This window comes from Taeniopygia guttata, chromosome 1, assembly GCF_048771995.1.
Source record: "Taeniopygia guttata chromosome 1, bTaeGut7.mat, whole genome shotgun sequence".
Taxonomy (NCBI): domain Eukaryota; kingdom Metazoa; phylum Chordata; class Aves; order Passeriformes; family Estrildidae; genus Taeniopygia; species Taeniopygia guttata.
The window spans coordinates 15,110,768-15,132,206 of NC_133024.1; the positions used below are offsets into that span (position 1 = coordinate 15,110,768).

The 21,439-nt window shown below is 47.1% G+C and overlaps 1 protein-coding gene across 2 annotated transcripts in view; it reads left to right on the plus strand.

Moving 5' to 3' along the window:
• The window catches only part of RCSD1 (RCSD domain containing 1), a 30,071-nt gene that overhangs the window by 6,780 nt on the left and 1,852 nt on the right, over positions 1-21,439 (plus strand). Inside the window, exons 2-6 of one of the 2 annotated variants that reach the window (XM_030263664.4) lie at positions 14,219-14,326; positions 16,725-16,814; positions 18,057-18,128; positions 19,390-19,584; positions 20,151-20,874. In XM_030263664.4, the coding sequence (XP_030119524.4) occupies positions 14,219-14,326; positions 16,725-16,814; positions 18,057-18,128; positions 19,390-19,584; positions 20,151-20,861 (1,176 nt within the window). In that variant the 3' untranslated portion in view covers positions 20,862-20,874. The remainder of the gene's footprint in view (positions 1-14,218; positions 14,327-16,724; positions 16,815-18,056; positions 18,129-19,389; positions 19,585-20,150; positions 20,875-21,439) is intronic. The other variant, XM_030263670.4, reaches the window with a different exon arrangement.

The window sequence follows — 21,439 nt, forward strand, 5'->3', positions numbered from 1 at the left end:
TGAAGGAACTTTAGTTCCTCTTCTTGCCAGAGAAAGAACATGTAAGCAGGTTCCAGTCATCCAGCAGGTAAAAGAAATAGAGCACTGAAGTAGGGGTAGAGTGTTTCAAAACTCTTATGAACACTGGGTTTCTCTGTTAAAGAATTTTAGGAGAATTTTGTGAGCAGCTTTACTCAGAAACAGAGATAATTATCTTCTTCACATCACCAAAAAATGATCTATGTCAAAGACCAAGCTGCAGCTAGTGTGCATTTTCCTTAGGGTATATAGATGAGTTGTTTACCAGTGGAAAATACTGTATTTTCAATGCATCATTATGGCTGATCCAGACTGGGCTGAAAACTCAGGCATTTTCAAACATAACAGCAAATTACAGCTGCCTGGGTACATTTTCCCAGTGTTTGGCCCAGTTTTCAGGAGTCTTACAGGCTGGAGACTCTGGATGAAGCCAAAGGGTGGGAAAGCAGCTTTGCAGACACAGGTCCTCAGTGCCACTGGGGCCACTGAGCCCTCCAGGGTCCAACTAACAAGACATCTCTGTGGGTATAGCTCAGCATTCACACCTCAAGCTGGCTGCCAGCAGAGTGCTTGCTATCACTTTCCTCCACTCCATATCTGTGGACCTTTTTAGACTAAATTCCAGGCTTAGATAAATATGAACCTCCTTCTCTTGCCTGCCTGCATCCAGTGTAGACCTAATTTTGTAGCAATGTGTTACAAAGATAGCACAGTCCTAGCTGATGAGTCCTGGAAGCTGCTGCAGTTGGAAGCTCTGTGTGGGCATATTTACCATCCTGATTTTCTGTTCCCAGCCTGATAAATTGAGAGGAGTTTGAATCCCTGTGCTGCTCCAACTGGGCTGTCTCTGAGTTTAAATGGGGAGGTAACACAGTCTACTTACAGTATTTATCAGAAATATTTTGAACTGTCCCTGTATCTTGCATTCTCCATGCATCTTCTTTGACAGTTCAGTGACTTCAGTTTCTAATTTAAACTTTGGAATAGCTTCAGATTAGATAATTTATGACTTTTGTATATGCACTTTCAAAAGTTCATCTGAGTGGTTACTCATTAAGCCAAGAGCGATCCCTTCCTTGACCCACCTGAAGCATCTTGAGTTTGAGCCTCCTCATGTTGAAATTCATCTTTTTTTTTCAGACTCTGCTAAAAGCAGAGCTTTTTTCCTGACCCCCTGTAAGGCAACCAAGGGAGAAGATCCATTGGGTTGAGACTTTTTTTGCTACTGGGGCTGTTCCATTGGCTTAGCCCATTTCTTACAGAGCAGCTGCCCAAGGGTCTGCAGGTGAGAGTGTAGCCTCCCATCGTGTCTGAAGCTACAGCAAGTCACTTAAAGGAACACCGTGGCTGAGATGGCATAAAATAATGATTTATTTCAAGGCACTATGTGATAAACATGGTTTATGCATTTCTTTCCCCCCTGAAGTAATACACATGCAAGTCCAGCCTTCCTGGCCATCTCTCCACTCTGTGTCTTAGTCGAACATTCCTTGCTCACATGAGAGCAGAGCACTTGCCCTACAGACTGCACTCTTTCCTGTCTCCTGTGGGCAGCCTGGGAGGTTTTGCTGGTTGTTCCTCCATCAGCTCACCCCTTATTCTCCTAGAGCAGCAAGAGCTCCCCAGAAGAAGGCCTGGAAGTACACACAGAGAGGCACTAATTAATTTGGGGGAACTTGACAAGCTGTGTACAGTTCCCAGACCATTAAGTAAAACAGATGTCTGGAAGAGAAGCACTGGGAAGCTGAGAAGGATCCTGAGGGAAGCCCTGGCTAGGAGCAGAGCTCTGTACAAGCAGCTGGTGGAAGCAGCTCACCAGGAAAGCAGCTACATCTTAGAGTGGCCACCACTGCTCTTCGTCAGAGCTGCCAACCCACCCCTCCAGCCATGGAGCCTTTGGAAGTCTCGAGGACACATCCCAGAGCCTGCCTGGACAAGCTGCTGAAGACACATGGGAAGCAATGCTCTCCAGGCCAGCCAGACCAACATCTTGCTAACAGCTGTTGTCAGCTGTAAATCAGGACATCAGCATCACCCTGCCAGGGTACAGATCAGCCCTTGGCTCCAACGGAGCAATTCCACATTGGGAGTGGCTGTGGATTCTTAAAACAACACAACCTCATCAACTTATTTATTCAGTGGATAATTTCTGAGAAAAACCCATCTCCCCCCCCCCCCCCCCCCCCGCCCCTTCAAGCATATTATCTGCAGTTTAGATATCTGCTATAGCTCATGTCTGTTGTATCACCAAGCTTTCAGACAGTATTTATTGCTAGAAGGCTCCCATCAGATTGAGAGAAGGAGTTCATGACAGGACTTTATATCCATATCCTGCCTGACATATCAGAAAATCCAGATGTCTTCCTGAACTAAGCTTAAAACTGTGTAAGTGTTCACCTAATTTTAATTTTGGAGAAATGAATAGTGCTGCTTGAGGGAGAGTGGGGATCTTCAATTACTTAAGAAAGTGGTGCATTAGCTCTCAGATGACACTGAAGTCCTGCTGCCTAGTTAATCACAGAATCATCTAGATTGGAAAAGACCTGTAAGATCATCAAGTCCAACAATTAACCTAGCCCTGCAAAACCCACCACTGAAGCAAACCCTAAAGTGCTACATGTGCGTGTCCTTTGGGATGGTGGCTCCATCGCTTCCCAGGGAACCTGTTCCAGTGCTTGAACAACCCTTTCAGTGAAGAAATTTTTCCTAATATCCTATCTAAACCTCTCCTGGGGGGCAAATTGAGGTCATTTCCTCTTGTTATATTCCCACTGGCCTCCTTCATTCTGGCCTTCTTTAAGTGAGGAGCTGCGGGCTGTATGTGACAGGGCATTCCAGACTAAGGGGCTTTATTTTCAGCATCCCAATCTGAATTTTCATAACCTCAAATAATAGGAATTCTCAGTGTATATGCTGCAAGGTTCTGGCTTACTGATAGCACTCCCATTTAAGCAGCACAAACTGTTTCCCCCAAGAGACTTAGAGATATGGTAAACTTGATGGGCAGTTGCTTCAGATGTGTCCCTGGTGTTCACTTGGAGCAAAGAAAGAGCTCTGCAACATCAATACTGTTCTTTTAAGGCCAAATGAGAAAAAAAAAAAAAAAAAAAAACAAAACCAAAAATACTTCTTTTTTTCTTTTCTAACTGTTCCAGATAAGTAACAGCCAGTATTTTTAAAACAAGTATATTAACTTGAAGGAAATAGCAAGACACTGAGTTTCCAGGACTTCATAAAGGGAAGAAGGGTATTAGCCTAGTCTCCTAGTGTTGTCGGACTTAGTAGAGATCTGTGTTCAGCTACTTGGTTTTTGTGTCTCAGTGCTTAAGGTTGCTGATGGCTGAGCTCCAGTTTGCAGTGATAGAGTTGTAGTTAGATGGTTTGCAGTAAGTTTGTAGCCACACAGTAAACTACTAGCTTTTTAGTAGTTCTGTACTTATATTTTATTTCTTGAAGCTGTGTCATCTTAAACACCTCAGCATCTGAACAGAGACAAGGAGTCGAAGAGAGAACCCTGTCTGGGCTCAAAACCTAGTATGTGTGCATTTCTGAGGTTGTGCTGCTTCAGGTAGCAGGAGAACCCCCTTGCATGGAGCCTCTCCAGGGAAAGGCTGCCATGCTGCCTGTGTGGGCACAGCCTCTCAGCTTTTTCCTCTTTTTCCACTTGTGTGGCTGGGTATGACTGCATCCAGCCACATATCAACTTTATCCATGATCCTTTTCCTGCTGCCTGGAATTATTTCCATGTTGGCTGCTTGGCCTGTCTGCGAGCAGCTGTGCTGGGCTTGTTGTGAGGCAATTGCAGACGCAGGGCCCTTCTACAGGAAAGGCGGAGGCCATTTCTCCTTTAATTCATTGGACTCCTTAATGAAGCTTGGATGTTTTCCCTGCTCTCTTGGACACCCTGCTCACCTTGTCTGTAGGCAGCTGGCCTGGCTGGCAGTGTAGATTTTTGCCTCTCTGCTTAGCCCTCCTGTTTCTTCCTTGCCACTGTCTGCAGGTAAATGTTGCTATGTATCTTATAAACCAAATAATCCTGATTATCATGATATCTTTTTAGTGTATGTCCCACAGCCTCTCCCCCTCAGGTCTCACTGGTACCTATCAGCCTTTTATTTCACCTTCCTACCTCCCATCCCAACCTCCTGTCTTCTCCCTGCGATAGGAATCACCTTGTCCCTTCTTGAGCACCTTTTGTGTCTTTCCTCTTGAGCATCCTGACTTCTGGGACCAAATCTCATTTTAGTTGTTGGACTAAAATTCTTTCCTGGATTTTTGAGCAGTTGAGGGGAATTACCATGTCGTAGATCAACTACAGGACTAATGCAAAATGGAAAGGCTGCAATCCACATCTTCCAGACACTCCCTGACCCTGTAGGTTCCTCCAGTTCACTGGGCACCCACCTGCTCTGCATTAAATTTAACCAGTGCCTGGAATGCTGCTTCTGCATAAGCCTGAATTTGCCCTGCTTGACCTGTCCTTGGGTCCCTGTTGCATTTCCCCCATCCCACATCCTCATCTCTTCCCAGCACTCCTTTTCCCATTAGAATACTCTGAGCATGGCAAACAGGATCAGGCATTTCACAAAAAGCACTTGTTGCAGAAAAGGAAACAGTGACACCCATGTTTTGCTGCAGGTTTCTGTGGTCACCTCAGTCACGGATTCCCAAACCACTATGAATGCACACAGAATAATTTATTTAAATGATAGATTGTAACTGGTTTGCCATCCCTTGCACAGAGGGCCGTGGCTGAACAGCCAGATGCCTTTTCCTGCTCAGGGCACAGCAGAGCCAAGAGCTGCCTGTGTCTCTGTAGGGTACAGGCTGAGGTTTCACACATGCTGCCCCTGCACAGGCACCCTGCCCGGCAGGGACCAGGTGTTGCAGTTCACTGCCTCTTTTGGTAATGGTGGTGTTGGATCAAACCACTCTTGGCAGCCTTTGCCAGAAGCAATAAGACACTTGCCCAGGAAGCCTGGGCTCTGTTCTGTTCTCTCAGAGTGTGGGCTTCAAACTCTTTGGTCTGCCCAGGAAGGGATGGGTTTTAATTGAGGGTTTAGGACGAGCCCTTGTCAGCCTGCTTGTTTAAGCCGTGCCAACATGTAGCAAAGAATTCAGAGTTTGCTGTGGCAGAGGAGACCTCACACACCTGCCTGGTCATCTGAGTGCTCTGCTGACAGGTGAAACACCCTGGCTTACCTCAGGACCAGTTCTGGGGGGTATGCAGCAGTAGCTATACAGGCATTAAAGTGGACAAGCCCATACATTGCCCTCTCAGCAGATACTCCTGATTGTGATTTGAGGTAATGCTGCTCAGATTAATCAGCCCATGCAGTGTTGGGAACATGCAGGCACCAGGCACTTGCCAAATATTCTCATTGCCAAAAGGGAGACTCAGGATCTCACTTGTGCCTTTCACAGTGGCTCTTGCTGCCTTTGCTAATATCTCCAGATGGAGCTTGGCAAGCACAGGCCAGGCACTCCTGAGAGCTACGTACATGGCAAAAAGGAAAGAACAACTGGCTTAAAATAATGATTATCTCATTTTATTTTCGTTGTAGTCACTCTCTGAAACAGAAGGTAGATAGTTTATTCACCCCATTGGATTTCCTGATGTCTGCAGATGTTTCCTATAATTCTCTTTGTGAAGGATACAGCTCCTCTCCTGCATGTCTGGCACTGGCTGCTCTCCTCTGCCTGTCTCCTCTGCCTGGCACTGCCTGGCTCTGCTGACACCATAGCATCTCACTCCAGCCACCACCCAGTGGTCCCCATGGCCCAGCACACTTGGGCTATTGGTACCTCATAGGTAAAAACAGACCTGGGTACATCAAACCAATAAAGGATGGAAAATCATCAGGAGTTTCCCCTCTACTTTTAGCAAGCAAGGCTGAGAGTACACAAACCATTTATTTACAGTGTAGTGGACCAGTTCAATACAGTGCTTCCTTCATTTATCCCTTTACTAATCTTGAGCTACTTATCAGCCTCTACCCAATTCCCAAATCTTGCTTTGCTTAGCCTTTAAATTTGGCAGATCAAACCCTCTGTAGTTTTCAAGTGAGGCAATTGAGAGATTTTCTTGCAGTCTTCTGGATGAAAGCTGCTGAGCTGGAATATCCTCACGTAAGTTAGCCTTTGGGCAGTGCTTGACCCCCAGTGCCAAGATGGCAGCACTTCACAAGGGAGCTCTCAGGATGAGAAAATCAAGACCAGATCACTGTAAGTCTTGAAAAGAATGTTGCCCTAAAGCAAACTCTTTCCAAACTCAGGGAAGTGTTACATATTTTTACATATTTTATGTAAAGTGGTATTTTTCTGCTCTTTCTCTTAAAAACAAACAATCCCTTGAAGTCCACATTCCTCATACTATTCTGCCCTGGGTTATAGTCAGAGCTTCTTCCTTGTTATCACCCTCATTATAGATGTGCAATAAACCTTGCAGTTGAGGCCAGGCACACACTCATCCTATATTCACTTATCTGTGATGGGATAAGCATTGACCTGGGTGCCACTCTGAGAAGGAATGTCATACTTCTGTGTTGTTCTTGTAGCTAACTTATTCAGTAGACTCTAAGAGAAAGGCCAGTAGTGATTTACCCTCAGGTAAGAAGCTTGCTCTCCACTGAAAATGCTTCAAAAAGGAAGAGTTCAAGAGAAGACCTTGAAGTTTTCCTGCCATTTGCATTTCAGGAATTTTAGTTGAATCTTAGTTAGGGCTGCTGTGAGAGGTCTTGTTTTCAGAGGGAACTGAGGAGAGCTGCTAGGGATCTCTGGGTTCTAACAACACTGACTGCCTTGAAGGCAGCACGTGAAAGCAGGACTCCTTACCTCTTCCTGACTGCCCCCAAAACTTCCATGTCCAATATTTCTTTACTTTTTTGACATCTCAGTTAACGAAGAGATGTGTGGCTGGGTCACAGAAGTCTAAAACCCATCTTTGGGGCCAGGAGCTCAGACTGGTCCCAAACCTAATGTGAGGTCCTGTTGTCCTCGTAGAGTATTCAGAAATCTGGAGCCCAAACTCCAGCATTCACAATATAATTCACAGATTGCTTTCCCCAAAGCTGCAAGAATGAATCTGTTGCTTGTGACATCAACCAGATGTGGAAGCTTCCTCTGCCCTGGCTGAGGCTTCACTATGTAGATGAAGCTTTATCTTGGACATGCAATGGTTCTGCACAGTTGTGCACACTCTCATATGAGACATTAATTCCTTTTGTTGTAAGTCAAACTAGAAACCTGTTTGTGCAACCTTCAAAATGCGAGCCTGGCAAAGAACAGCCAAGGATTCTGCAGAGCCTGCTGGAGTCATCATTATACTCTTCAACAAACCCTTACACTCTTTCATAACCAGATTTTTATGGCCAGTTATCAGCTCCTGAGTTCTTCTTGTATTTTTGAAGTGGAAATCTTACTTTCTTTGCTCAGCTGTCTGTTATGTTTCACTCCTGCATTCTACCAATGAGGAGCCCATGGCACACTGAGACCAGTTATTCCTTTTTGTTCAGCCATCTGATGGCAGCTTGGGGGAAAAGGATGAGTATTGTGCATGCTGCCATCCATAAAGCTCACAAAACTCTCATTGGAATTGTGGAATGGAGGTGTTTAGTGTCTGGTAAAGGCTGGTCAAAGAAAATACTGCAGAAAGACCTGCAAGATACTCTTGTCTTGTCCTCTCCTGGAAAGTAACTGTGGTAGTGCTCCAAATGTTCACAAAGTTCTCAGGGCTAGCCTGGCCCCACCAGAGGGTGGTGCAGAGGTGGCTCACAGGGTAGTTTTTGCTCTGGTGGAGCACAGCACAGTAAATACCACCCCTGCTGAACAGTAAATGGTAGGAAAGGCAGGTAGGAGCCTTGGCCTTGCTTCCTGAGGTGCTACAGGCTACACTGACACAGTGATGGACAGGACTGGCTAGGATGTATCACAGAGCCACAGCTGCAGCCACTTCCAGCTGGGGCTTCTGCCAATAATTAAAGTTTACTACAATGAGACAAGGAGCAGCTTCCTTGCCAGATAAGACGCCAAGTGAGTAAATAAATCACACAAATCCCTCCTGAAACAGAGCTGGAAGGTCTCCAGTGAGAATGATTTGTGAAGAAGAGTAAAGAGAGAGATGCAAAGAAGGATGCTTTGCTGGGCTGAAGAGGGGTCAGTGTAGCAAGAAGAGTTTTGTTTATTCAGGGCTTACATCTTGGGATGTGTTGCTTCTTGAGCCAGGGGCTCAGCGTGGTGCTGAGCTCCAGTTGGAACAAGCATCATGAGATTTCCTTCTAGGGATGTGGAACATGGGCCAAGGCCAGTGTGAGCCCACCTACTTCCTGGGCAATCTCTGTTCAGCCTGTGTCTGTGCTTTGTGGGTCAAGGGAGAACAGGGAGGCTCAGCTTGTGGGTAGCAGCATCTCCTGCTTTGTGCTGCCTAATTCCTCATGCTGTGATTCAGGTGTTTTCCCACCCTCTCGTCTTTCAGTTTGCTCTTTTGGGGGAGTTTGTGTTTTAAACATACCCTGCTTACTTGCCTCTCTCTTCCCAGTGCAAACAATGTTCCCCTTTCAGTATGATCTCGATGCCACTGATGTACTTGCATGGGTACAGATAAACAAATCAGTTCAGGTTATGTTGGCAGGAGGGTGCAAGCTGGGATTCATCTAAATGTCAGAGAAGGAGAAATTACTTCTATTAAAACTACAAATTGAAGAGGTTTTTCCATTCAGTAGCATGGGTCTAATCCTAATTAAAAACTGCTCTTGAGCTTTTTTAGTTGATTTAAAGAGGAGTTCCTTATGAGCTGCCCATCTAATCTTATCTGCACTTAAAAAAAGCGAGAGCCAAAATAACTGAGATGCATTTGTGGTGCCTTTTCCAGAGCATAAATTCATCCTCTGCAGATAAACAGGAAGCATACCTTAGATCATGCCTTGTGTGACTATTCAGTGACCTTTTGCCTCCAGCTGGCCTCTGTGGTTGAAGAAAAGATGGGTCAGGGAGAAGGGATTGGTTCTTGCTGGTGGAAATCGTCACCCCAGATTGGAGCAGTACTGTCATTACTTCTCCATTGCGTGGTCTGAGATGTGCGGGACATCTCCAGTCCATCAAATCCCAGCTCTGCAGGGGAACCTTTCTGGGGAAGGGGCAGCACCTCACTGCAGAAGTAGGTGACATTCACCCCCTCCAACCCCTGGGGAGCCCTGAAAGGAGCCGTATTTATTCCCTGATGCAGTTTACGGTGTCATTCCCAAAATGCTGCTTTCTGTGTCAGAATCAGGTACTTGCAAGCTTGAGAACAGCTCCTTTCAGCCAAGCCAATTGCAAATGAGTTCAGTTAGGCAGAAAAGCAGCACCTCAATCAGATTAAAGCTGTGTTTTGCCCTGCAAGCTGGGAGAGTTAGCTCAGTTTGGTATAAACTTTCCTGTGTAGACAAGGACTGTGACTGGCTGGCTCCCCGAATCCTGCAGCTACCTCACTGAAAAATGAGAAGGGTCAGTCCTGGGAAGGCTTTGTGCAGAATGCTTTGCCTTGGGAGAGCTGAGCCAAGCAGGGAAGCGAGAGTCTGCAAGAGGCTTCATTCCCTCCTAAAATCCAGCCTTGGTCAGGATTGATGCTTTAATCCCACCGAAACCACAGCACTGCTTCCCATTTGCTGGCCTCCAGGCAGAGTGTGGTGATGCTTTATTTTGACTTCAGGAGTTTCCTCCCCACAGATGGATCCCACATCCCTTCCTTAGCTGAGCATGTCTTACAGGTGTAGAGCTTGGCCTCTGCCATGCAGCATAGAGAACCTGCTTACATTTTGTGGTTGTTATTTGAAGCAGGGCTGCTGGGGATGGCTGACACGGTATTTATGGGTGTTTTGTGGGTGCTTAATGGCAACTTCTTACCAGTGATGTGCTCCCTGTGGTGGCTCACAGGTCATGGCCTGGACTTGGCTGCACCTCAGGTGGCTGGCAACAGACTGCAGGGTGAAACACCAGTGCTACAGACTAGCCCAACCTCTACCAGCAGGCATGCAAAAATATGATTTTTCTGTCTTATCAGAACAGGAGGACTCATAGGGACGTAATTTCCTCAGGCTCTGGCTGGCACAGTTAAAGGAAAGCCCTCTGCTCTGTGCTTGAGGCTTGCTCCTGTCACCCCTCCATCCCTTTCCACTACAGCAGGGCAAGCACGTGGTGGGCCATGCTGTGAACTCCAAGGCTGAAATGATCCGGGTTAAAAATAACCGTGTAAAGAGTTAAGGGGTGTATTTTAAGCTCAGATCATTTCAGTGATCCAGTTTACAGCACAGCCCCACAAACACACAGGTGCAGGGGAGGGGGGAGGTGGGGAGGAGGAAAGGAAAGGTCAGGGGAGAATGAGTGGTTGGAAACACAAGCTGTCTGAAACCCAGGGCTTATGAAACTGTGCCCCAAAACCACTGACACCCTCTTGTTTTCTCTAGCCATACTGACAACTCCCTTCTCATGGTGGGAGCTGAATATCACCCTTTCTGGATCTATAATCAAGACTCTGGCCCTGAGCCTTAGATGCCTTATTGTATCTGTCTCTGAGACATCGTATTTGTTATGATTTTTGCCGTATTTGCTGTTGTTGAAGTAGATTGTATGTCCAGCAATGAAAAGATCCCTAGGAGAGTCACAGGGGAGTTTTGCAGCGCTTGGTGTGAGCACAGGATCTGGCATGATGGGCTGGTGTGAGAACAGGCTGCAGGGAATAATTCCTGTGAAGCTTTTTTGAAAATGGGACGTTTTCAAAACATGGGGATCAGGGACTGGCCTCAAAACCATGTCTAGAGGCAGCTGCATGAGAATTGGGCTGATAGTTGCACGGGACCAGTACCAAAAATTGTGTAACCATCACTGATTTCATAGCTGCTGAATACTCCAGCCTTGCAAGGTGCTGTGGAGGTGTTGCTTGTCAGATAAAAGGTGACCCATGTGGCCAAAAGCAGAGAGTCAGAGGATTCGTAGAGGAGGGAAGGAGATTGGGGAAGTATGGATCTCTGCTGTTACTCAGCTGGTATTTAGCCAAAATGCTGCACTGTATGACAGCCAGTAGAACTTTCCTCTTTTCAGGAGTCAAACCAGGTACATAATGGGGCATTTCTGTGGGCATCTAGTGGAGCAGGTAATTTCTGTGAGGATCCAGTGGACCCAGGCAGCCTGTGAGAGGAGAAGGATCTGTGCCAAAAAGCAGTGGCCTCCCTTCACACAGTCTGCAGTCGGGGGTCGGTGGGCAGTTCTGCTCTCACAATAGAGGCAAGAACTCAGCAAGAACTCCGATGCATAAGGAAGGAGAGGTTTGGGGTCTCAAACTGACACATTCGTACCTCAGACACAGATAAAGACAGAACTTTCTTCCCCTGTGCTGCTAACAGGGCCTAGGCTAAGTTTTAAAAGCAGATGAAGAAACATGGTTTTGAAAACCGTTTTCAAATTTACTCAATTTTATAAACTTATTTGGAAAAGTGAAGCAAACCCCTTACAGAGAACTTGGTAGTTGCACTTCCTTTTTTTGCAGACAGTGCCACGCTTACATTGATGGTATAATTAAATTCCTGTTTACAGCTCTGTCTGACATTTTTCAGAATGTACAATGCTTAGACACTTATTTTTATGAAACAGTAAAAGACCTCAGAGTAGCAGTCACCAAATTACTGATGGACTAAGCCTTTAACCTTAGCTCAGTGCTTGTAGCCCATGCAGGCTGACCATGTTTTTCTTTTGAAAAGGAGAAGAATCAGCACTTGTCTGCAAAAAGCACAAAAATCGTGTCTGAGGAATTTCACTGTTATAGAAAAAGAAAAAAATAAAATAAAAAGAGAGAGAGAAAATGAACAGAGCTACTTCTCATAACCATTTAGAAAAATAGCGGTGGGTTATTCCACCAAGATGGGCAGCATGACCAGGAATGGGAAAGATTACATAATTAATATCGTGGGGCAGGAGAGAGCCAGCACTGAGCTCTGGAGTGAGAGCTCATCAAGCAGATGTCTTAGTCTTAGGTGTGAAAGAGGCTGAGGGCTGGTACACACTCTGGGTTGAAAGTGATAACATGAGGCTTCCCACCTTCCTCACAGTGGTGGAAAGGAGGAGAGGGAGACTGCCAGCCCAGCTCCTGGAAGTCAAAGGCATTATGTTCTCCTTGCAGTGAAAAGAAGGGAACTTTTTGCACCCAAATACAACACCTTCCCTTGACCAGAAGACACAGAGCCTGGCACATCACCTGGGGCACAAAAAAAAGTTGTAAAAAAAGCTGGATACAGCACAGCAGTGTAACTGCCAGAAGGGATCTGAGTAAGGATCCTTTCCTCTTCTTTATTTTCCATAATGGGAGAGTCTGCAGCTGGCAGTTTCTGGAGGACACAGCCCCGTGGGCCACTGGTGCTAATCTTAGAATGGCATGTTCAGTGCTTCCTGCGCCCCGGCCTGCGCCCCGCGCCCGCAGGAGCCGCCGGCACAAGACACCCATGGAACCGTGCCGGCCTCCCAGCTCTGATCAAAGAAAGGCAGCTGTGTTTTCAGCCTGAAGTGAAAAGAAAAAGAAAGAAAGGAAAAATTCACCCCGAAAACAAGAGGTCAGAGAGGCCAAGAGGAAGTTCAGTGTCTTTTCTGGGAAAAGACAAGCAGCTGTGAAAGAAGCTCTTGGAGAAAAATGGGCTATGAGGGAGGCAGACTTTCTGCCACAGACAGAGCACTTGCAGCTGTTTAGTTTCAACTGAGTCTTTACTTCAGGTGTCCATTCTGCCATGCCCAGGTATCCTGGGAGCTGGTATGATGAGCCAAGTGTCCCAGTCCATTCTCCATTCTCCAGGTTCATTCTTTGCTCCTTCCTCTTTCCAGCCTGCCCTCCCTTCACAGCAGGGAGACACACCCTGCATCTTGGAACTGGTGTCCTTCCCCACTTAGCCCAGCTATCATTTTCCATGTGCAGCAGGTTGCCCTGCTGATCTGCTTACCTCACTCTTTCTTCCATTCCATTATCTGCCACTTTCCCTGCCTGTAATTACTCCAGTGAAAGGTGAAAATATGAGGGGAAGGTGTGTGAAGGTCACTGGAACGAGACAGCTTGATATTACTTCCTTGGATTCAGGAAAGCTATTCCAAAGTGTATGGGAAATTTAACAGGGAATGGCAGACACCTACAGGGGCTTGTGGGCCTGGGAAAAAGAAGATAACATTTATTGGGAGTATTTCTTTACAGCTCTCTGAGAAAGGGAAAGGCCTTTCTCCATGGTGCAAACAAAAACTGACAAGCAGAAAGGGCACTGAGGCAGTGGGGTGAGAAGTGTGGTGCAGGTCATGGGTTCATGGTGGTGGTACAGGGAGCTGTGAGTTGTGAGGTTCCTTACAGATGGTTTGTAGCCTGCTTTCTTGTTCTGAGCTCCCCACCTCCAGCAGAATCAGAATAACAATTGTTGGTTAGTTATTTCAGTTCCTCTGGTTTGGTTTCCCCAGCATCAGATCCTAGAGATGAAGAACAAAGGTTTCCTTTAACAGCTTTGATTTCAAGGCTTTCTGCTCACTCTGCTCAATAGACACATAGCAGAGAAAACAAGGTGAATGTGGGATGACGCCAGGGCAGTGTGGTGTGGGAAGAGCTGCATCATCCAGACTCCAGCACAAGCCTGCTGTCAGCCCAGGGGAGGGGAAGCTTCTCTCAGCCATGGTATTTCCTCCTTCCTCCCCCCCATGTGCCTCAGTATTCACTAAGAAAAAAGCAGAACAGCAAGGGACACATCTCCAAGCAGATGTTGGCTTGCTGTGAGGACTGGGAATGGCTTCTCACAGCAGAATCACTGAAAAAGCAAGGCTGATGGTGACCAGAGCAGTAACAAGGGTATGAGAGGGCTGAGGATGTGTATGGGAATGTACATTACTGCCTGCTCCATCTGCTCACTGCAAGGATAAAAGGAACAGACACTTGGCCAGAGATACCTGGTTTGCTTCCATTGAAAAGTAATGAGTGTAGGCTCTTCAGCTGGAGCTGAAAGGCTCTGCATGAATTACTCATTTTCTGGGATATTTGAAAATGCTGCTAAATCCTGTCTTCCCAAACCTCTTGCTCTCAGGCTGGCTGATTGATGCCAGATGTGAGAAACTCTGCTTCAAGTCCTTGCTTACTCTTGAACTTTGTAACACATATACAGAATTGCTTTTCCCAACCTTCACTCACAACCTCTTGTTCCTGGTTTGTCAGAACAGGCCAGCAGAGACCAACTCAGAGGTGGACAAGTCAGCATCACCCTCAGTGGCTCAGCTAGCAGGGAAGTTCAAAGAGCAAGCAGCCAATATCCCTGGAAAAGAGGTAAGGTGCTCTGCAGCCACCAGTAGGAAATATAGGGGGAAGTTGATTGCTTGTCTCTTCCCGCTGGAACATCAGTGATATGAGCATGAATCCACCTTGGTTTTGGATCTGCACAAAGGATTCATCTCCTCGTGCAATGCAAGCCGTGGCTGTATCTTCCATGCGTTGCTGATTGGTGGATGAGTGTTTTGGTAGAGCCGTGTCTTGGGATAGACACTAACCAAGACATTGCAGAGCTTGGTAAGGTGCACAGATTTATGCAGCAGACAGCAGTGCAAGCATGTCCTATTTGGGCTGGCTTTTGTGGGCAGGCAGCAGCAGTAAATAATGAAATAGCCAATACTGATGGGAAAAGAAACAAACAACAGATGATGCAGTGTAGCAGCCAGTGGCATGTCATCAGCACATCGTTCACAAAAGTAAGTTTCCTCCAGGTTATTACTTCTGTGTAGGTCTGAGAGAAAGCTGCCTCTTTACTCACCTTCATTCCCAATGATATTTCAGACTCTGTGCCTATCTCTATCATGCTGAACTCTATTTTAATGAAATCCCACTATGCCAAGCACTGCCTCACATGCTGACTTTCTCCAGCTAAGCAAAACACTAGAATACCTCTCTTAGGAAGAAGGGAAAGTCAGGTTTTTTTATGAAAGGAGGATATTTTCAGTGAGCCTTCTATATCATGATGCCTTTTTCTTTTAGAAGCATAAATGTTTGCTGGTGGCCCTTTTCAGGCACCTTTTGAAACTGAGCTGCTCCCTTCTGCCACTCAGCTCCGGATCCCAGCCTGGCCTAAGGGTATCCTCCCTGTTACCCCTCCTGTCTTTGGCTGGATGCAGTGGTGACCTCTGCCCTGCAGGGCTGGCATGCCATCATCTATCAGAGTTTAGCACTCCCAGGATGGGAATAGCCAGTCCTTTCCCAAGCACTATTTTTTTCCCTTCCAGTTGCCAGCACACCACTTCATCTGTCCCATTACAGTAATTTCCTCTTTTGAAGGTATGGGATTTAAGTGCACTAAGGCCCTCACCCTTCAGAAGGCAGAAAGTTCCCAGACCTCTCCTGTGTTATCTACAGACCTCTGCTGCTCCCAAGCCAGGGCAGTGTGGAGGGGCCTCACAGTGTGGAGAAACTCATTTTCTCCAGAGACAGAGGAGGACAAAGTTTCCTGTCTTTTCTCTGCAAGCCATCTGTCACTTCCCCACCAGCTTTCTCAGGCTGGCTTCAGATTGATGACCCAAGGGACGGTCTTTAACCCTTGCTTGCCCCGTGCCAGCAGAGGAGAATCCTGTCAACCAGGGAACCTCTGACACATCCACTGTGGCACAGTGCAGCATTTCATGGTTGCAGAATGGTGGGGTTTCCACAAGACGCCTTATTGTTTCCTGGTATGACACAAGGATAAGGGCAGGGCTGCCCTGGGCTCCTTAGAGGTGCAGCAGTTCCATGGCTGGGTGCAGCACCTCCAGACTTTAAGTGACATCAGGTCCAAAGGTCCTCCAAGACAGCCAACTACAGAGGGCAAAGATGCCATAATCCAACTTTTCACAGCCAGCCTGTGAGAAGGTAACAAAATTATGCAAATACTTTATTGTGGATATTATCCAACATTCCAGATATTAGCCAGTTATTTTGGATTATTTCTTTTAACACATGAAAAGTGTGTTAACAGCTTGGCAGGAGACTACAAACCTGGCATAAAAAGACCTGGCTGCAAGACCAGAGCAATAGTTATGTGCTATGCATCCCTTCCTTCCTAGGGAACTCTCTCTCAGTTCTGAGAGTCCAGTGACATTCAGAAGCAATCAGTGTCCCTGCCACTAGGTTTTTTTTGTTCCTTCTCCTCTGGAGAGTTAACTTCTTAGTCAAATTTAAGGTTGCAGCTGAGGCCTTGTCCCTGTGCACTGCTTTATGCATTCAAGAGAAACTAACCGGACTAAAATTCTGAGAAAGTCAGAATTCCCCTTTTTGCCCCAAAAAATATATCAGGCATAAAGTAGGAAATCACGAACCAGGCAGCTGAGACCCATTTAAAGGAAATCCTGGTAATGACAGGAAAGAGAACAGTAAAAACCTCTCCAGTGTGAAGGGGTTTCCGGGAGGATGCTTTGCAGGCAAAGTTTCTGGGAAGGCTTCTCCACCCTCCCCAGCTTAGAAGCATGTCTGTTGCACAAAGAAAGAGATACAAGCTACTCTTCCAACACTAGGTCTCTAGATGCCATAAGCACAGCCATGTGCTAATCCATCTTTTGCTGCCTTTGGATTAGTCATTTGGGCAGGCTGAGTCCTGCCTCATGAGCAGGTCACTCACACAGCATGCCCTTTGGTGCTTGAATTTCACTTCCTTTTTAAGATACCTGATTTCCCTGCTGCTGAGTTGGTTGTTTTCTTCTCTTAGGTACCACCACATAAGCCAACTCGGAGGAAACCACCCTGCTCCCTTCCCTTGTATTCCCACAAAACTGAGACAAGTGACAATGATGAGCAAGTGAGTATCAATTTAATAGGGGAACAAGGTTTTTCCTCTCTGCAGCTTGTTCTCTCCTGAGACATGAATTTGGCGGTGGCAGAGAGGTCAGGCTGTGCAAAGTCATCAATCAGCCAGCAGCAAACCTGTCCCTGCTCTCACACATGTACTGACCCAGAGTCAGCTCCATGCTATTCCCTGCTCCTGTAGCATGGATTCACAGCCCATTTTTACTGCTTTTGTTTTCACCCTTGGCACACTGATGGATCCATTCAGTTACCACTGTTCAGGAACCACTGGTATTTATTAGAGTTGAACAGGGAGCACCCACGCTGTTTGTTGAGCATAATGGGGTAATAATTCTGGTCATCAGATTTTTCCATCTTCAGAAAAAGGAAATTAATCCAGAGTGAAGAGAGGGCTTGTTGGGAATACCCACAGAATATTTATTTAGGACCCTTGAATGAGCAGGTCCCAGTAAGCTGGCTGCTACTTACGAAATTTTACACTCAGGCCCTCTTTGGTCACTTCTGTCCTTCAGTATTGCAGGGTATGAGGTCTACCCACCAAATATCACATTCTCACCTGCCCTTAACAATCAGGTAGCTCTTTGTCCTTCTTATTTGTGAGCTACAGGCTCTTGCTGTCTCCATGCTAAAGGAGAACATTAAGTTTTAAAATGTTAGATTCTTTCCTTTTCTCAAAAAAGCAATATGCCCCTTCTCAAAGCAATGCTCTCTCTTTCTCAAACTGCTTCCAGCCTTTTCATAGTTCTACTTTTCCTGCCATTTAGGCCCTTCCTGCTTATACTAATTGGATATCCTTTAACTTGGTTACTCAAATGGTGGCAGAAAGTCTTTCCTGTTACAGAAATTTCACAATATTTGCCAACATTATGGCTTTAAGAGGTAGAATTTCAATCTGCCTGGTCCTGAAATAATACCAGGGGAAACTGCCACAGGCTTGATACCTTAATGAAGTCAATGTAGGAGCAGAGCCATCACACATCACTTAACTCAGACACTTCAGACAGCAGCCCTTTTTGCCCAGAGGAGCGTACATGTATCTAGCCCTAGGATGGCTAGATGGCAAAAGGAGAGTGGGGCAGGAATGAAGAAAAATAAATTTTTGTGTTGGAACACTATATGAAGCTTCATTAGCTTCCCTACAAGCAGTTTCTGCTTATGTCTTCCAAGTTGTATTGTATTTTCTCTCTTTCACCTACTACACTGTGATATTCTCCTACTTAATTTTATTTTGCAGAAGCGGTCGCCAAATGCTTGCCCCATTCCTAAGGTCAAGGTGAAAAGTTCACCCATGATTGAAAAGCTGCAGGTAGGTCCTGGCAAATTGAAACTGATTGGCATTGGTCATAGCTGCTTTCCTTGCAGAGCACCCAGATGGGAAGGGGATGCAGGAGCCAGGGGTGACAGCCTGGTAAACAGGGCCTCACTGGGGAGAAACCAGCCCCACCACACAAAAAGAGGAAGGCAGAGGAGGTCTGGCAATGGTAATGGGCACCAGAATAAATCCAGTGATCCCCAGTCAGTGCATTGATCAGGATCATTTGGATCTGTGGAGTACATGGCTTAGCATGGGCATGGCAGCAACGCTGCTTGAGCAGGGGCAGGAGCCTCAGTTTAGGTGCAGCTCTTGAGAGAAAGTGAGGGAAGCCCTGGCTGAGACTTCCTCCAGCTCTTTCCTCACAGCAGTGTCACTCCCTTGAGTTCCCTGCACTCCACTGGGGAGCTGGCCTCTAGCACAGGCAGTGACAATCCTGGCAGTGGGGCGTGTGCTCCAGGCTCTGGCTGTCCCATGTGTGTGCCTGGAAGCTCTGCACTTCCCTTCCCTCATCTGGATTCCCGCAGCTACACACAAATGCACCCAGCCCTTCCTGCCCTTTTTATGCTTCTCTGGTGCCTGATCTGTGCTGCTGAGGGCAGCTCAGCACTCGATGGTCTGAAGACAGAGTGCCCTGCCCCTACCAGCCGCCTGTCCTGGCAGCACGTGTCACCCCAGAGCCTCCTGGCCACCCCGACACAACCCTGAGCCTATTCATAGCACTGTCCCTCCTGATGCACCCAAGGACATTTGCCTAGGGGAGCTTCTCAGTGAGAGGCCAGCAGGAAGTGTTTTGCCACAGTTAATCACAAGCTCACTGCTTTCCATGGTCTTCTCACAACTGCACAGGTCATCCTGCAAGACCTGCAGATCAGGCTGGAAAATGCAAGCTCTGGTTGGGCACATGCAGGAGGGTTTAAATCTTGAAGTGATTGCTGGCTGCTTGTTCAGATTTTCTGCCAGCTCAGCCACTGCAGACTGTGGTGTATTGGCTGGGTTACTGGAAAATCCCAAAAGGCCGCAGGATGACAAAAGAACATGCCCTGAGTTCCAGCTGCCAGGGAAAAACAAATGTCCAGTCATAACTTCTCTACCCAGACTTGTTTGTTGACTGTGTCACCAGGAGGAACCCACAACCAGATCTGTGGCTTGTGACAGCTGAGAGATGTGGCAGGGCAGGGGTTCCCCTGTGTGGCTGTCATGTGTAGCACATGCTGCTGTCCCACATGCCCCTAATGGGGGTTTTTCATTGCAGGCCAATCTGGCTTTTGCTCCAGCTGCTCTGCTGCCAGGAGTGTCTCCCAAAAGCCCTGGGATGAAGGTCCTGGTTTCTCCGTTCAGCACGCCTCCTTCAACGCCCACCAGCCCCGGGACTCAGTCCCAGCCCAGCGAGACACCAGTCAGCTTTGATCAGCCCCCAGAAAGCACACAGCTGCAGTTCTACAACAAGGTAGGGTATATGTGCTAGGATTTCTCCATTCCACAAGGCTGGCTTATTGTTGGGGATGAAGAGGAAGAGGAGGTTGAGCCCTCAGTCCCACTGTAAGAGTGTGTGTTTGTGAGTAAGAGAGAGGATTTGTGCACCAGGTTCCAAACAGCCCTTCAGTGTATCTGTGTGGGGTCTCCTCTCTGACTGCTGAGCAGCCTTCCCAGCCCAGTGTGTGAAGAAGGGATGGAGGGGCAGGACGCAGTCACCTCAGCTCAGCAATAACAGGGTGGCTGGTGCCAGGGAGTGCTTTGAGCAGGTGGTGCCACATGCCAGCAAATGTCTGAGGTGGCTGAGGCTCAGTTTAGGGAGCCACACAGAGCACGGCAGCTTCTCAGGTGTCACCAAAGCACTCAGCACTTAAGTGAGGAGCTATAGCCTGCATTCACCATCACCAGGTGGAGTAGACTCCTTCCTCAACCTGCCTAGAAAAGGCTGGTACATCCAGTGGCATTTTCCTCTGTTGTGCTTTCCTGCTTTCCATTACCACTCTCTTGACTGCTTCAATGTCTGCTTTTCCTGCCTCCCAGGTGCGGACGCGAGGATCGATAAAGCGCCGGCCTCCCTCGCGGAGGTTCCGAAGATCTCTGTCAGAGTACGGAGACGGGGAAGATTTAGGGGTCAACTTGTCCTCTCCAGAAAATGGTGCCAGGGAAGATGAGGTCTTTGGGCCCAATGGCAAGACAGAAGAAGTAGAAACAGGGAGCAAAGAGCAAAAGAAACAGGCAGGGTCTGATGAGAAGCCAGCATCAAGGACGGGATCCAGCAGGTCAGAGGATGAAGAAAAAGAGAGCAAAGAGCAGAAGAAACAGCCAGAGTCTGATGAGAAGCCCCTGTCAAGGAGAGGATCCAGTAGATCAGAAGATGGGGAAAAGGGGAAAAAACAGGCAGAGGAAATTACTGCTTGCAAGAATAACACAGGGAATACAAAAGAGGAGGAAGTGTGTCGTGATGGCCCAGAAGAGGAGAACTCTTCTCAGCCTCCTTCTGGAAACAATGAGATGTGTGACAGTCCCCAGGGAGAAGAGCAGCAAAGCACTGCCTGTGAACAAGGAAAGGGAGACAAGGAGAAAGATGAAGCTGAAGCTGAAACAAAGGAGAGCAGTGAGAGCACAGACACACAGAGAACATCAGACACTGAAGAAACAGCACTGGCACCTGAACCACTGCAGGATGCAGTGGGATTAGGGACTGCCAGTGAGCCTTCAGTGTCAGTCACGCAGGACCAGGGCACAGCATAGCTGTGACACACAGGTAAGATGGGCCAGCGTGATGACGGCTCCTAAGGCACCTGAGGGTTTTGCTGTTAGCAAAAATGGCAACTGTGACAGAACACAACAACAATTCTGCTGCTCCCCATATGTCAAAACCCTCAGATCTCAGGCCTGCAGAGACTATGAGGCAGGGTACTCAAAATGACCAGCCCTCCTGGGTGGTGTTACAGAGAGGATGGAAAAGAAGCAAAGCTGATTGTGGATTCAGTATAAAAAGAGGCTCTGCTCCCCAGGCACCCTCCTGCATTGCTGTTCCGAAAGCAATATGAAAGTACTTGCAGTAAAATGCACATTTCCCCAGCAGTAACTATGTATACACGATATCAATATGACTCCTTACATATAAATATTTATATGTGTGCACATGTTGTATGTATACATGTGTACATATATATATATATATTCCCAATGTGTTTAGCTTATTAGCTTTGCCAGCAAACCCATGGCACACCAGTTTCACAATCAGCTCTGAAAGCATTCAAGCATGGGCCTTTGCCATAGAAATGAAAGAGGATTTCCACTGGCTGAAGCAAGCCTTGTTCCAT